General features: G+C 41.0%; 1 protein-coding gene across 5 annotated transcripts in view; it reads left to right on the forward strand.

The window, feature by feature from the left end:
• SYTL5 (synaptotagmin like 5) overlaps window positions 1–16,255 on the forward strand; it is a 158,613-nt gene that overhangs the window by 109,399 nt on the left and 32,959 nt on the right. For 4 of the 5 annotated variants that reach the window (XM_072137799.1, XM_072137801.1, XM_072137804.1 and 1 more), the window contains 3 exons: window positions 5,454–5,534; window positions 8,173–8,238; window positions 16,072–16,250. In XM_072137799.1, coding sequence (XP_071993900.1) covers window positions 5,454–5,534; window positions 8,173–8,238; window positions 16,072–16,250 — 326 coding nt within the window. The remainder of the gene's footprint in view (window positions 1–5,453; window positions 5,535–8,172; window positions 8,239–16,071; window positions 16,251–16,255) is intronic. The other variant, XM_072137803.1, reaches the window with a different exon arrangement.

Consider the following 16,255-nt stretch of genomic DNA (forward strand, 5'->3'; position numbering starts at 1 on the left):
AATGCACATTGACCTTTTCTGCATACTCTGCTTTTCTTCTAAGTTACATATAATATTGTTTATTAGATTCCTTGAGGCTCACACCTCCAAATCTTCTACTCCTAAAACAGTTTGTGTGGGGATGCTCAGCTGTTGGGCTTAGGGTTCAAATACATTCTGAACATTGTTTGCAAACTGCTTAAAGGGGTATTCCCATTTCAGCAAATAAATTACTTTCTGTGTTACTTACTTTTGATACTTTCTGTATCAATTCTGCTTGCTGTAATTCTATAAAAAGCTTTAGTGTTCATTTCCAGTGGACTGAAATTTGACCATGGTCACACAGGTGCACAGCTCATTGTAACACAGTATATAGTGATTGCTGGGGAACTTTATACAGTGATTGCTGGGGGGCTGTATATGGTGATTGTTGGGGGGCTGTATACAGTGATTGATGGGGGGCTGTATAGAGTGATTTCTGGGGGAGCTGTTTATAGTGATTGCTGGGGGAGCTGTATATAGTGATTGCTGGGGGAGCTGTATATAGTGATTGCTGGGGAACCTGTATATCGTGATAGCTCAGGGCTGTGTATCGTGATTGCTGGGGGCTATGTATCGTGATTGATGGGGGCTGTATATAGGGATTGCTGGGGGCTGCATAAAGTGATTGCTGGGGAGCTGTATACAGTGATTGCTTCAGGCTGCATATAGTGATTACTGGGGGCTGTATATACTGATTGCTGGGAGGCCTTTTACAACAATTCCAGCTCTTTTAGTAAAAGTAAGGCGGGCACTTCCTGGTTGTGACATCAGCTAAGGACACTGAGGTCTGAGCAGCTTTCCCTCACTTCCCATAAGGCTAAGCTCTGCTCTCTACCACTATCAACCCAGAAAATCAGGACACAGAATCTTAGGTTAAATTATCTCCTCCATGTTACTAACGTAAAACACAGATGCATCCCTAACCTGAAAGATAATTCAATGTTAGTTTTACATCCTCACATCCATACTAAAGTGCATTACAATTACAGTGACCTATACACATAGATTATTACACACACATATGCATCTATATGGCATGAAAATTGATGCCAGGACAGTGGGACACCCTTTCACTCTACAGACTGTTCTGAACAAGCAGTATGCGGGGCAGAATGTAGAGAGGCTGACGGAGGCTGAAAATAGAGAATTAGCAGAGAAACAGGTGGAATACAGTAAAGCATATACAGTGGTACGGAAAGTATTCAGACTCCTTTAGAGCTTTCACTCTTTGTTTCATTGCAGCCAACTGGTAAGATCAAAAAAGATTCTTTTTTGTTCATTAACGTACACCCTGCATCCCATCTTGACAGAAATAAAGAAATATTATTTATTAAACAAGTGAAATATCACATAATCATAAGTATTCCGACCCTTTGCGCAGTATTGAGTAGAAGCACCTTTTGAGCTAGCATAGCCATGAGTCTTCTTGGGAATGATGCAACAAGTTTTTCACACCTGGATTCGGGGATCCTCTGCCATTCTTCCTTGCAGTTGGATGGTGCACATTGGTGGAAGCCATTTTTAAGTCTCTCCAGAAATGCTCAATTGGATTTACGTCAGGGCTCTGGCTGAGCGAGTCAAGAATGGTCACAGAGTTGTTTTGCAGCCACTGCTGTGTTATTTCAGCTGTGTGCTTTGTTTCTGTTTTTTCATACAGGATATCTGTGTACTTGACCACATTCATCTTTCCTTCAATTGCAACCAGTTGTCCTGTCCCTGCATATGAAAAACGCCCCCATAGCCCGATGCTCCCACCACCATGTTTCACTGTTGGGATTGTATTTGGCAGGGGATGAGCATTCCACTTAGAATTAACACCAAAAAGTTCAATCTTCGCCCAGACCATCATAGTCTGGGAGTCCTTTATGGGTTTTTTTTTTTCAAACTGTATAAAGGAAAGGCTTCCGTTGGCACACTCTGCCTTAAAGCCCAGAGGGCTTTAGTGATAGTTAACATGGTGGAACTTTTCCCTACTGCATCTCTGGAGGTCAGCCACAGTGATCTTGGGGTTCTTCTTTACCTCTCTCACCAAGACTCATCTCCCATGATTCCTTTAACTGTGCTCTTATGAACTTTGAGTGCTGCAGAAATTTTTTGGTAACCTTGAAAGATCTGTCCCTTGTCACAATTCTGTCTCTCAGCTCGACTACTATAAAGGAGTGGATGAGAAGGAAATGGACAGAATGTGAGTTAAATATGAGTGTCACAGCAAAGGGTCTGAATATTTTTGACCATGTGATATTTCAGTTTTTCTTGTTTAGTAAATAAGCAAAAATATCTACATTTCAGTTTTTTCTGTAAAGATGGGGTGCAGAATCAGAGTGTACATTAATGAGATCTTACCAATTGTCTGCAATTAAAAGGGATCTGAATACTTTCTGCACCCACTGTATATTGGAAAAAGGTTAGTTTTCAGCTATAGGAAAAACTTTATAAACTTTACAGTTATACTTTAAATAATTCATATTTAAATGTCTAAAGTCATACCGTAAATACTCGAGTATAAGCCGAAGCCCCTAATTTTAACCCAATAAACTGGGAAAACCAGTATATAGCAACCTTGTATATAGCCAGTAGCCCCCTTATATATAGCCAGTAGCCCCCTTGTATATAGCCAGTGCCTGCCCCCTTGTATATAGCCAGCAGCCCCCTGCCCCATTATATAGCCTGCAGCCCCCATGTATATAGCCTGTGCCTGCCTCCCAGTATTTAGCCAGTGCCTGCCTCCCAGTATATAGCCAGTGCCTGCCCCCCCCCGTATATAGCCAGTGCCTGCCCTCAGTATATAGCCAGTGCCTGCCCACAGTATATAGCCAGCGCCTGCATGCCCTGTATATAGTCAGTGACTACCCCCTGTATACAGCCTGCAGCCTTCTGCTACCCCAGTATATAGCCAGTGCCTGCCCCCAGTATTTAGCCAGTTCCTGCATCCCCCGTAGATAACCAGTGCCTGCCCCCGAGTATATAGCCAGTGCCTGCTCCCGAGTATATAGCCAGTTCCTGCATCCCCCGTAGATTGCCAGTGCCTTGCTGACATCATAGTGTGTGTGGATGGCGGCACACACACTGTGATATCGGCAAGTGGCTGTGTGTCTGCATGGTGTATTCGACAGGACCGAGTCGGTATAGACAGTTTTAGACAGAGGAGGACCTGTGGGGTGCGTCAGAAAGGTGAGTACAGAGTTTTTTTTTCATTGACTCAAGTATAAGCCCATCTTTTGTGCTGAAAAACTCAGCTTAAACTCGAGTATATATGGTACCTTTTGAAAGAGTGCAAATCATTTTTAAAAAAAAAGAAACGCTGATCAGGAACACAATGTAATCAGATGAGGTGTGTCATTCAGCTGTGCTTGGTGAAAGTTCTTTTTTCAAATCTAGATATAATAGTATTGATACAGAATGTAAGTTACATGGTAACTTCATGGTTAAAATATTTTATGGTTAAAATAGTTTTGATTTATACAGCTGTTTACAATGTAAGAAACAAGATGTTAAATCGCAGACAGCAGAATAAAGAAAAATTTCTGAAAGGTTCCTGGTAGGGATCCAGGATATATGTCAGTAAAATAAGGGGTGGGGTGGGAGTACCTAAAATGTCAAGAATTTGGAAGCAAATGGTAATTAAAACAATTACATAAAGCATTTTATCAGTTACTCAGATTACACAGATGATCTGTGGAGGTGGTCAGATGCCAGACTAGCACCGATTTGCTATTGATAACATATCTTAAGTCAAAATAATTGTAATCATTTTTTGTTGCACATTGAGTGTGTGCTCACTGCGGACTAGAATTGACCGCAATTGTAGCATTCATAAGAGAGCATTATATTATATTATATATTTCTAATATATTATATATTAATCATTTATGGTACAGCTAGTTATATCAGACGTGTACATTGTGAATATGCTTTAATACGAGTCACTCTGCGGTAGGTAAAATTGGCCCATGACTTTTTATGGAGGCCTTAGTACAAAATGGGGCCATAACATTCGTAGAAAACATTTAGAACAACACTTATACTGATGAGACCAATTGCAACTGGCTATTCCTCTATATAAAGACTACAACACATTAATGGTTAATTATATGGACAGATTGTAAACTTTCATTGCTACATCTTTAGCCAGTGAAACACATTTTCAGTAATAGGCATTCTACATTAAGCTTGAGCCTTTCACTGTGTGTTCTAATGTGTCTGCTCCTCCACCAAGGCAAAATAGTCAATCTTATTAGCCCTTTGTGATCTTATATTGGGTAAGCAGAGCTGATTATAACCGGCAGTGCCCTGGTTCACACAAGATAAAGCAAAGCCAAATGTTCACACTATTGATTAGCATTAACAGAGCTGCAGGATACAGCTTCCCTTATTAGACTCCACAGTCTGCTCGTGTTGGGGAAACTGTGATATTCACTGTTAGCAAATTAACTCAAATCGGAGCCAAGAGCTGGAAAAACTAAAATTGTCTCCTCAGTCGGCATTTATGTGTGTTCTGCTCAGATAAGAACTAAAAGTAATGAAATACTGGAGACCAATTGCTAATCTACTTGATTGAATAAAAAAATACTTTACTTCACTGAGGCTTGTTTGTGAAATGTATTTTTCAAGCAAGTCCTTAGACCTCAAAGTCACAGAATATTTAATGCCACAATACATTTTGTCTGATATTTTTAATTTCATTCTTTCTAACAGTCACATTTTAAGGAAATAGGATTTTTTTTAATAGATAACAGGAAGTCATGTCCTCTTGAGAATTTTGAATTCAATACATGAACAGTCCGAAAGCTAGTAGAAATCTGTATTATGCTCAATTTCCAATCACAGTCAGTGCTGTGGGGGAATGAAATATGCCACTGGGTCTCTGCACAGTTTACAGCTTTTCCCTAGAGGTCTTCTCATAAACGAAGTCTCCTCTAACAAAATTCTGTCCAGAAATATACAACAATGTTGTGTTGTTAAAATTTGCCTTTTATCAGCAAAATGTACGTGACAGATTTGAAGTTAGCAGTGCATGTACAATAAATGAATTTTTATTTATAATGGTAGGGGGCCCTATATATATATACGCCCATTTATAATGGTAGGGGGCCCTATATATATACAGGGCCGCCTACAGGTTTCCCTAGGCAACAGAGCCTCAGTGGGCCCCTTTGCCCTCACTTGGTGGAATTAAAAATTCATAAACTAAAACTGTCTCCTGATATTCCTCCGTTTATCATACTGATCAGCCCCCTCATGGTTATTTTATATAATTTCCCCCCACACTCCCTATAGATTGCTTATGTACAGCCTTATGTGGGCCCCCAGCAGCCCTGGGCCCCGTCACTTGCCCGGGAATGTCCAGTGCTGGCGCCAGCCCTGTATATATATATATTTTCATATATTTAATTGTATATTTAATATACATAACAGTATTCTTTTTCTTCTAGGAATATTTCGATGAACATGAAGAGGATTTTGCTGACACTGCAGTACATGCACCAGCCAGTTTACGAAGTGGATACTCTGTTGTAAGTAAAGACCAGACTGTTTCTATAGTGTTTGTGCTGTCTTTCAGGATGTACAAATTTTTGGTCCATGCTTTGGCTAATTTCTAGTAATAAAAATCAACACAATGTCTCTACATGCTAACAAAAGCTTCAAAACGCAGCAGTTCACAACATTGATCATCAAAGGGTTACTGTACATAGGATTGGTAACATATAATTTTGTGTTAGGCTGTTACGAGGTGAAAAAAGAAGCTGATGATACAAATATCACAACATAGTCTCATAGGGATTTACATATAATCTAATAGACATTAGGAAGAACCTTAGGGTGACATGGGAGTCCTTCCATATTTGAGCCGTGTGCAGTTGCACAAATAGTGGGGCAGATTTATGTGTCGTAAGGTAAGACAGTGTACAGTTAGACTAGACAGTCTCATACTGTGCCACATTTTTCACAGTGGGCCTCATTTATCAAAGTAGTCTGAAGGCAAAACTGTTAAAGTTGCTCATGGGAACCAATCAGAGCTCTCCCTTGATTTTATAAACTGCTGTGGGAAAATGAAAGCTTGAGTGCTGATGGGTTGCTGTGAGCAACTACAACAGTTTTCCCCTCAAACCTTTTTTGAATCACCTTCAGTGTCTGATTCTGAATGATAAATCTGGTGTAGTATAAGGCTTTGCGCCTCCTATTAGTTGGCTTCGTTTACATCAGAAATTTGCATCAAACTTCTAGCACACTGATTTTTCCTGAAAAAACCCATGCCACCTTTTAGGAGGCCACAATCTTTTGTCATACGAGTTGTAAAAGTAAAATAAAACTGTCTAAAACCCTTTATAATAGTGACACAGAAGGTTTTTGGGTGGAAATTGCAACATAATTCTTAAATTGATAAACTGGCCCCGTTATGCTGACCTGGTTGACCTTACAAGATCACCCATGAATTCTACATCTTCACATTCTATACGCCTGTGCCATTTATAATACTTATCGTCAGATTGTGTGACACAGGGGCATGAGGAACATTGCCAGATGCGGCTGCTACCTGTCCATCCACTATTATCTTCATACAATTCTGTTCAATTACTACTTCAATTCTTCACTTCCAGTTTATACTATATCATACAAAGTAATTTGTAGTCATATAAATAGTAAAAATATAATACAGGCAGTCCCCGGGTTACACACAAGATAGGTTCTGTAGGTTTGTTCTTAAGTTGAGTTTGTATGTAAGTCGGAACCGTATACTTTATTATTGTAACCCCAGTCAATACAATTGGATTTTAAAAATGTTAGATTGTCATAAGAACCAGGATAAACAATAAATTTTAATTACAGGCACTATTGATAACTGTTACAACTGTTTATTGTAGCCTAGGACTAAAGTACAGTAAATTACCAACATCCAGAGGTCCGTTTGTAACTAGGGGTCGTATGTAAGTCAGGTGTTCTTAAGTAGGGGACCGCCTGTACATATATATCGGGTGATTATTATTAGTGTTAATCCATGTAATTAACTCATGTCATTGTATCCCATCTTTTTCATCTATTTTATCAAGAATTAATCCTAAAAAGATTTTTTTTAGAAGACACAGCTTTTTGAGTAGCATAATCCTCTATAGATGTCTTTGTCACAGTGTGGATCACGATATTACTATGGTCTTCTGTCACACAGTGAGACTGTGAAGTACTTAGGTATTATTCTCAGACGGTATCTCATAGTTTAACTCAGTGGTACATCACTGCTGAATAAGGCACATCAAAACCATCTTCGATACTCTTAGAAGAAATGTCATTACTGCCTAATTATCAATGTAATGACAGGAAGGTTTTTTCCTCTTTCTAAGGTGTCTGCTCTCTGTGCTAAATCAGTGAAGAGGCAAGTCAAGCCGAAATAACTTGGTATATTTTCACGTTCAGCCGCTCTGTCTTCTTGTACCATGTAAAAATATTAAAAAAGAAGATAAAATGTTGGTAGAAGAAGGAATTTCACTAACCTATTGTTGTGTAGTCACACAACACTTATAGTATAGTATAGTATAGTATTGTATAGTATACTAATAGGCCAATAGTAGGTATTATCCCAGCCAGGTAGCAAATGTTTTGAATCTGGAATACTATTACATTTCCTGTGCACTAATCAGAAGAATAGTATTTTGCATGTTGTGAGTACAATTTTTATGATGAAGAAAATGTATTTTCACAGATCGGCATACAAAAATGGCATTCAAACTTTTTTGCTCAAAATTCTTTATTAAAAATAGGAGAACATATTTTACAATCCATTCTTTAGCCCTGTGGAGTGAAACAAATGTGGCTTTTCTTTGCCTCACTGACTTACACTGACTTTGCCTCACTGACTTACAAGTAACCCTACAACCCTACAGGTTACTTTAAAAAACTTTGTTCTGCATTAGGCTGAATCTTCCAGAATTTAGAAGGATATCATTGTGATTCTGTTACTGCCCTGGATAAGCTGTCAGTGATGGTTTGTGAGACCAATGCTTATGTCAGGTGGGACCTACTTGTAGATGATATATCATTGTTTATGTTGCTGGGAATCTCCTTCCAACACTTCTTCACTTTCTTGACTTTTCTCTTGGTGTGCTAGTTTCTAATTCTGCTGTCACTGCTACTGTCTGCTTCTTTTCTTTCTATAAGAATACCCAGCCAATCTCAGACAAGAAATGGACCCACTTAAGTGTCCCTGATGCAGATGCAGATACTGTAAGTTCTTTCTTGGTATTTATATTCACTGCCCATCTTGTATCCTTTAAAAAAATTTTTCTCTCTTGCATTGATTAAAGGGGTTTTCCCACAAAGAATAGTTCAGCTCTATCCATGGGATAGGGCCTAACCTGCTGATCAGTGGGGTTCTCAGTGCTGTGACCCCCACAGATCACAAAAACAAGGTGTCTGATGAGGTCCCACGTACCTCCGGCGGACCCCTTGTGGATAGGGCTTAACTTTTCTTCATGGGAAAACCACTTTAAATATACAGTGCTTAGTTATATTCTGATCACAGTGTTAATATTGGATTAAAAATATTTGTCATCAAAAATAGATTTTCTGATGTACAGCCGTTACATAAATTGAATAGGTTGGATGTTCTATATTAGCCTATACCAGTGATGGCAAACCTTTTAGAGACCGAGTGCCCAAACTACAACAAAGACCCGCTTATTTATCGCAAAGTGCCAACACAGAAATTTAATTTGTGATTTATACACCCTTCTCTGTCACAGTTTTAATTGATACCAGCCCCTGAGGACACCAATAAAGCAGAAAATAGTCCCAGGTAGCGCTGTCACTTTAAAATAGCTCTGTGCACAGCAAGTCCTGGGCTGTCTGGGACTGCAGGAAGATACCTGGAGTCCTCTCTGGTGATGGCCTGAGTGCCCACAGAAAGGGCTCTGAGTGCCACCTCTGGCACCAGTGCCATAGGTTAGCCATCACTGGCCTATACCATGCTCCATTAGGTCATATCAACATGACACAACAGCTGATCCCACTTCAGTAGAGCAGCCTGTCAATTTTCTGGTAATTTTCCAGAATTACTTTATTTTTTAAATAGGATTTGGCTTAAGGAGACAAGGCAACTCCTATAAAACAAAAATGCTTAGATATCAGTGTGGCCAAATGTACAATACACTGCTCTTAAAATGGTCCTATTTGGCAAAAACTTTTGTTCTATTTTCTGTGCCCCAATAGTAACTCCTTGTACAAGGCTGTATGTTACCCTTTAAAACTTTTCAACAAACACATTGCAGTTATATATGCGTCTATGGAACCTCCTGATATGATTCCCACGGTGCCTTTTTTAGACTCTTTCAGCACATTCTCTAATAATGTGCCTAATATATTTTTCTTCACTGTTCCACATTGGATTTCGTAAAAAAATTGTTTTTATTAATTATATTAAATAAATAAAAAATATATGTATATATGTCCTATTCGTGATATCACAGGCTGCTGCAAACACAATACAAGTCAAAGTGAAGAAATACATTTAACTGATGGTAGTAGAGGATTATAATCTAGGCGGTTTGGGCGGTATCTTTCTGTGGGGTCCATAGCCATTCGAACCATTCACCAAATTTTATAACGAAAAGGCCTTCACCCGTGAAATCTGTTCCTGCTCTTAATATACATGTACACAAAAGCCAAGGTCCTGAAATCACAGATTGGCAGCATGCAGAAGGGACACATCCTCCATTCCCTAAAAAGCTTGATTCTAATTCCATATGTAAGAAGTGATTCCCAGACTTGAATGGGGCTATAGTATTTATACAGCCCAGAGCCCATGGTAGTCTTAATTCGCCCCTGCCTGATAGGCTTTCAGATTTATTTATTTTTTTTTTTTTTACAAGTTTTCCCATTGGACCTAAATTACAATGGAGATACATGTATTCAGGTCTATCAAAAAGGTTTCCAACTTTCAAAATGTTTTCTAATTGAGACAAGCCCTTTAAAGATTCCACAGAGCCATCGATAAGTCTGAAGGTCTAACAGATTGGAAAATGGTGTAAAAATGTAGGAAGAATTTTAAAGCAATTATCTATGGATTTACTTTGTGGTGCTATGTGAACATTCAATCATAAACCACTTATTAATCGCACATAAATCCTCATCACCATGGGTCTGTCTATGTATGTTTCCATATTAAATCTAAGGATATTTATTGGTCTATGACAATGTATCTAACAGCAAATGGTCTTCAATTATCTCTGCCAAATTTCATGATTTCAGAAAAATGATGGTTGTCTAGAGCCATGTTCAGTTGAGACTTAATGGGTATTCTACAGTGTTACTCGCTGTTTCATGCCTGACACATTCCTGCCATCAATAGTGTATTAGGCTGACAGGCATTAAGCTTAGTGTGACATACTTTCATCCAAGGTAATGGAAGTCAATTTTAATGTATAGTCATGCTGTTCATTGTTCCCTGGAGAGTACTAGAGTGGTATGATGGACACTGTAAAGCCGAGGAGGGAAACACACAGCTACATAAGCCGAGTCACATAAATTTGACACCAGTGCCGCTTGCCCCCAGAATATAGCCAGCAGCCCCTTGTATATAGCCAGTCAGTGCCCTCTAGTATATATGCAGGCCGGCCCCCCAGTATATAGCCAGTTTCTGCCCCTCAGTATATAGCTAGTGCCTCCCCCTCAGTATATAGCCAGTGCCTGCCCCTCAGTATATAGCCAGTGCCTGCCTCTCAGTATATAGCCAGTGCCTGCCCCTCAGTATATAGACAGTGCCTGCACCCCCTGTATATAGCCAGTGCCTGCACCTCAGTAAAAAGCCAGGCCTGCCCACCAGTATATAGCCAGGCCTGCCCACCAGTATATAGCCAGTGCCTGCCCACCAGTATATAGTCAGTGCCTGCCCACCAGTATATAGCCAGTGCCTGCCCACCAGTATATAGTCAGTGCCTGCCCACCAGTATATAGCCAGTGCCTGCCCCCAAGTATATAGCCAGTGCCTGGCCCTCAGTATCTAGCTAGTGCCTGCCCCTCAGTATATAGACAGTGCCTGCACCCCCTGCATATAGCCAGTGCCTGCACCTCAGTAAAAAGCCAGGCCTGCCCACCAGTATATAGCCAGGCCTGCCCACCAGTATATAGCCAGTGCCTGCCCACCAGTATATAGCCAGTGCCTGCCCACCAGTATATAGCCAGTGCCTGCCCCCAAGTATATAGCCAGTGCCTGGCCCTCAGTATCTAGCTAGTGCCTGCCCCCTGTATATAGCCAGTGCCTGAACCCCCTGTATATAGCCAGTGCCTGCACCCCCTGTATATAGCCAGTGCCTGCACCCCCTGTATATAGCCAGTGCCTGCACCCCCTACATATAGCCAGTGCCTGCACTCCCTGTACTTAGCCAGTGCCTGCACACCCTGTATATAGCCAGTGACTGCACCTCCTGTATATAGCCAGTGCCTCAACCTCAGTATAAAGCCAGTGCCTGCCCCTCAGTATATAGCCAGTGCCTACTCCCCAGTATATAGACAGTACCTACTCCCCAGTATATAGCCAATGCCTGCCCCAGTATATAGCCAGTGCCTGCCCACCGGTATATACCCAGAGGCTGCCCACCAGTATATAGCCAGTGCCTGCACCTCCTATATATAGCCACTACCTGCCCCCAGTATATAGCCAGTGCTTGCCCCCCCATAATATAGCCAGTTCCTGTCCCCCAGTATATAGCCAGTTCCTGTTCCTCAGTTTATAGCCAGTGCCTGCCCCCAAGTATATAGCCAGTGCCTGCCCCCAAGTATATAGCCAGTGCCTGCCCCCAAGTATATAGCCAGTGCCTGCCCCCAAGTATATAGCCAGTGCCTGGCCCTCAGTATGTAGCTAGTGCCTGCCCCCCCAGTATATAGCCGGTGCCTGCCCCTCAGTATATAACCAGTGCCTGCCCCTCAGTATATAGCCAGTGCCTGCCCCTCAGTATATAGCCAGTGCCTACACCCCCTGTATATAGCCAGTGTCTGCACCCCCTGTATATACATAATTGTAAAAGCTTTTTTTCCTGTAAAAATCAGGGCATAAGAAGCTAAAAGAAGAGCAGATCCTGCTAGTGGGGGCGCACACCAGTATCTCAGTGTGCTTGGTTTACTCCTTGATCTGGTGATAGATGTACTTTAACAGAGGCAGGGCATGACGAGCCGACCACTGCCAAGCGCTGGACACAGAATTATATTAAATGCTGTAACCGAAAGCGTAAGTTGTTGGGTCAGAGTGTCCTGCCTTTTATTTCTCCAGTCAGTGCTGTGTCTCTGTTTACAAAGGCAGGACATTGAATCAAATGCTGTGCCCAGCGCGTGGCAGTGGCTGGCTCGGCATGCCCTGTAAACAAAGGCATGGCACAGACGGGAGTTGGCGCAGGACAACGGGAGTGCTGGCAAAGATATAAACTCTTTTTTCTTTTCTTATCCCCCCCCCCTCTTTTGACGGTTATATGTTTTTTAATAAACCTGGATAATGCCTTTAATTTGAAGCATTTAGCATGCTTTTTGGATTTGCACACACACTAAAATATATTCTGCTTCTTATCCTTCCCCTGGATTCTAGATTCTAGCTGTAGAAATAGAAGATTGTGCTTTCTCTACAGTTGACATGACAATGTTAGCAGACTATCGAAAGTGGCAATCCTGTAGTATATCTTTTATAAAAACTCATTGTTAAGTATTAGAGATGAGCAAATCAATTACAGGCAGCCCCCGCGTTACGTACAAGATCGGTCCTTGAGATTTGCTCTTAAGTTGAATTTGTATGTAAGACGTAACAGTTATATTTTATAGTTCCAGACAAAATATTTTTTGTCCCATTGACAACTGGATTTTCAAAGTGTTTTTCTGTAATGGGACCAAGGATTATCAATAAAACTTCATTAAAGACACCTTACAGCTGATCATTGCAGCCTGGGACTAAAGTAAAGCACCCAGAGAGGTCCGTCTGTAACTAGAGGTCGTCTGTAAGTCGGGTGTTCTTTAGTAGGGGGACCGCCTGTAAGTTGGTTTGTACATTCTGCGTTTTTCAGGTAACAAATCCAAATCCTTTATGATTTGCTCTAGACAGATCAAAGTGGTTTCTAGCTAATGCTGTCATTTATCTTGTGAATAATAATATCTTGTGAATTCCTTAAAAACCCAATGAGATAGGAGCTTTTTATGAAAATCTGTCTTTTAGAGGACTAGGGGGGTTAATTACTAATTTCCAGGACAATTGGAGCACCAATGGTTCAGACTAATTAGATTTGAACCTGAACCGAATCTTTTGAAAAGCTTCTATGAATCGTATCTTGGATTATTTGCTCATCTCCATTGAGAATGTAAGACACATGGAAACACAACCTTCTACATATCTTGATGTTACTATAGGGACAACAGAATGAGCTTACTCTTTCGCTGGAACAGTTTCCTCATTAGAGGCATATACAGTATCAGTACTATTCTCAGCTCTATATCTGTGGAATTGTTGGCGATTGGCCATAAACAGTTTCATATCTTAATTATTCAATATATAATGTTTTATTAGCATTTTGTACTGTTTTTGCTGTTGCTTAGCAGCAGGAACTTCAGGGAGTGGGTGGTCCATCCGGCTCACTCTGACAAAGTTTATTTATACTTTTGTTATCTACTAGATAAAGCGCTGACCCAAATGATGAACCTCAAAGTGTTTAAGTTCAATGGCATAACTGTACTGTGAGAAATTTCTTTGTTTTAATGAGTTTCTGGCATTCTTCCTCTAAAGCTGTGATTAGGTTTACAGCTCTTTTAAAGCTCTTTTTAAATGGCACATTAGGTTGCTCAGTTACTGTGAAGACTGTAAAAAGAAAAAAAAAGAGAAAATCAATCTGAAATAATTCAGAGACTCTTACCTCAGCCCGTTTCAGGCACTTGGGAGGTTATAGATAGACTTCAAGATTCCACTTGAAATAATATAAATGATGCAGAACCACGGCTAGTCTTTACTACTATACAATGGGGATGGAAATGCTGAAACAGCACTAAAAGTAGATGTGTTCATAATATGGGTAAAATTATACTACAAAGTTACAAGAATAAATAGAATATTATAAGAAAATTATACATCCCCAAAATTGAACCTTATAAGTAGGTTTGAAGTCATAATTTGCTTGAAGCTCACATTCACAATACGTTGGCCGGTTTTACCCCACCCCCCTGAAAGCGGGAGGAGCAGTGAACATAAGCAGAAGCCAGTTTAGGATGTTTCCTGCAGGATTCAACATATGCTGGTAAGATAGAAGCAAAAAGGACACCTCTGTCTGCCAGTATATGTCTATAAGTATGTTCAGCGTATCACTGGGAGCTTTCCTGATATACACTCTGGATGTATCCATAAAACACGGTGTGAATGTAGCTACACTCTGCAATCCTATCTATATTGCTCACAGTTATAGAAAAATGAAGCTATGGGGACTGTGTTTCCTCAAGTATCCTCTTTTCCTATAGCATTTTCAGAGTAATGTCCAGTAACTATACAGTATGGAGCCTGGAGTCCAGCTCTGCTTCTGTGTAATGGCCTGTTCTGGAGCTCTTACTCACTTCACAACAGATAGGTCATCATTCATCAAAATAACAATTAAAAAACTATGCAGTATCTGTCAGTGCCTGTCCAGCAAATGCGCAACCACAACCAGGCTTGGCGCTAGCTGTCAGACTAGGTAAGTGGTGGCAAACTCGCCATGCAACGTCCCTGTGGGCTAAGGCCCTGCCTGCAGCAGATAAACCGCCCTGACAAGGGCGAACCTGCTTTCTTTAACCTAACTAAGGGTCCCTAAGTTACCCTACAAAATGACAGGGAAGACTTACTTTGTCTGGAAGCTGCTGGATTGTGGAGCGGACAGGTAACCAGAATACAGATATAGACCAGTGTTCACACTGGTACACAGAAACCGACACAAGACTGAGATAGGGAAGTGGGGTCACACTAGGAGATAAACAATACTGAGGGACAAACAACAGATACAGGAGACTGAAATATAAGGCCATAATGGTCAGTACCTCCAGCACTGACTGGCTCAGCCGTCCATCACACAAACCGCAGCTGCAGACACAACGAATTCAAAGACACAACCATCTTTCCCAAGCTGTCAATCACAGGCAGCTCTGGGTGTGGTTTTCTAGCCAGAAGCCTGAAACCTGATCCCATCAGAACAATTTGTGAGTTCTGACAGTATCAAAAGCTTTCTCATGCAGTCATTCTCATTAAAATCCAACACCTCTTAACTTCTATCATGAGAAGGGGATAAAGCTTCCTGAACCTGTAGTCACATCAAAATTTACAGTTACATATTAAATGTCAAGAACTGTAGAAAAATAAAAGAAGGACATCCCGGGTTTCATTAAGCATCTTATAATCAGCAGTATACTTTCACACACCACATGATAGCAAATTACTATATAAACTGGAGTATGAGCCTAGTTTTTCAGCACAAAATTTGTTCTCAAAAACCCTAACTCGGCTTATACTCGAGTCAAGAAGAAAAATAGTCAAAACTCACCTTTCCGACGTCACCCGTAGGTCCTATGCTTGTTTCGATGCTCTGGTGCCGCAGCTCCTTTGGATCCTCTTTGGGGTTTTCTGCTCCTCTTCAGGTCCCCTCGCGATGCGGGCAGCTCACAAACAATGACGTCGGCAAGCAGCTGACTTAATTCTGTGTGCCGACCGAGCTGAAGACCTGAAGAGGAGCGGAAGAATCCGAAGAGGACCAAAAGAGCCGAGGCAGCATCGGAGACAGACTGGGCAGGCTATACACTACAGGGGCTGGGCAGGCTGTAAACTACTGGGGGCTGGCAGGCTATTCACTACAGGGTCTGTCAGGCTATATACTACAGGGGTCTTGCTGGTTATATACTGGGAGGCTGTGACCAATGCATTTCCCACCCTCGGCTTATACTCGAGTCAATAGGTTTTCCCAGTTTTTTGTGTTGAAATTAGGGGTCTCGGCTTATACTCGGGTCGGCTTATACTCGAGTATATACGTATATAGAAAAATAATTTACAATATATTTTTCTTTGCTTTATTTCAGACAAGTCTAAATAGCATGACAAGTGCCTACAGTGAAATTTGGGACTATGATAATGTGAAAGTCACAGGGGAAATCACACTGAATCTTAATTACAGCTATAAAACAGGCGCTTTGAACGTTTTGGTGAAGAACTGTAGAAATCTAGCAGTGGCCGATGAGAAGAAGAACAGAACAGACCCGTAAG

This window comes from Engystomops pustulosus, chromosome 2, assembly GCF_040894005.1.
Source record: "Engystomops pustulosus chromosome 2, aEngPut4.maternal, whole genome shotgun sequence".
In the NCBI taxonomy this organism is placed as follows: Eukaryota; Metazoa; Chordata; class Amphibia; order Anura; family Leptodactylidae; genus Engystomops; species Engystomops pustulosus.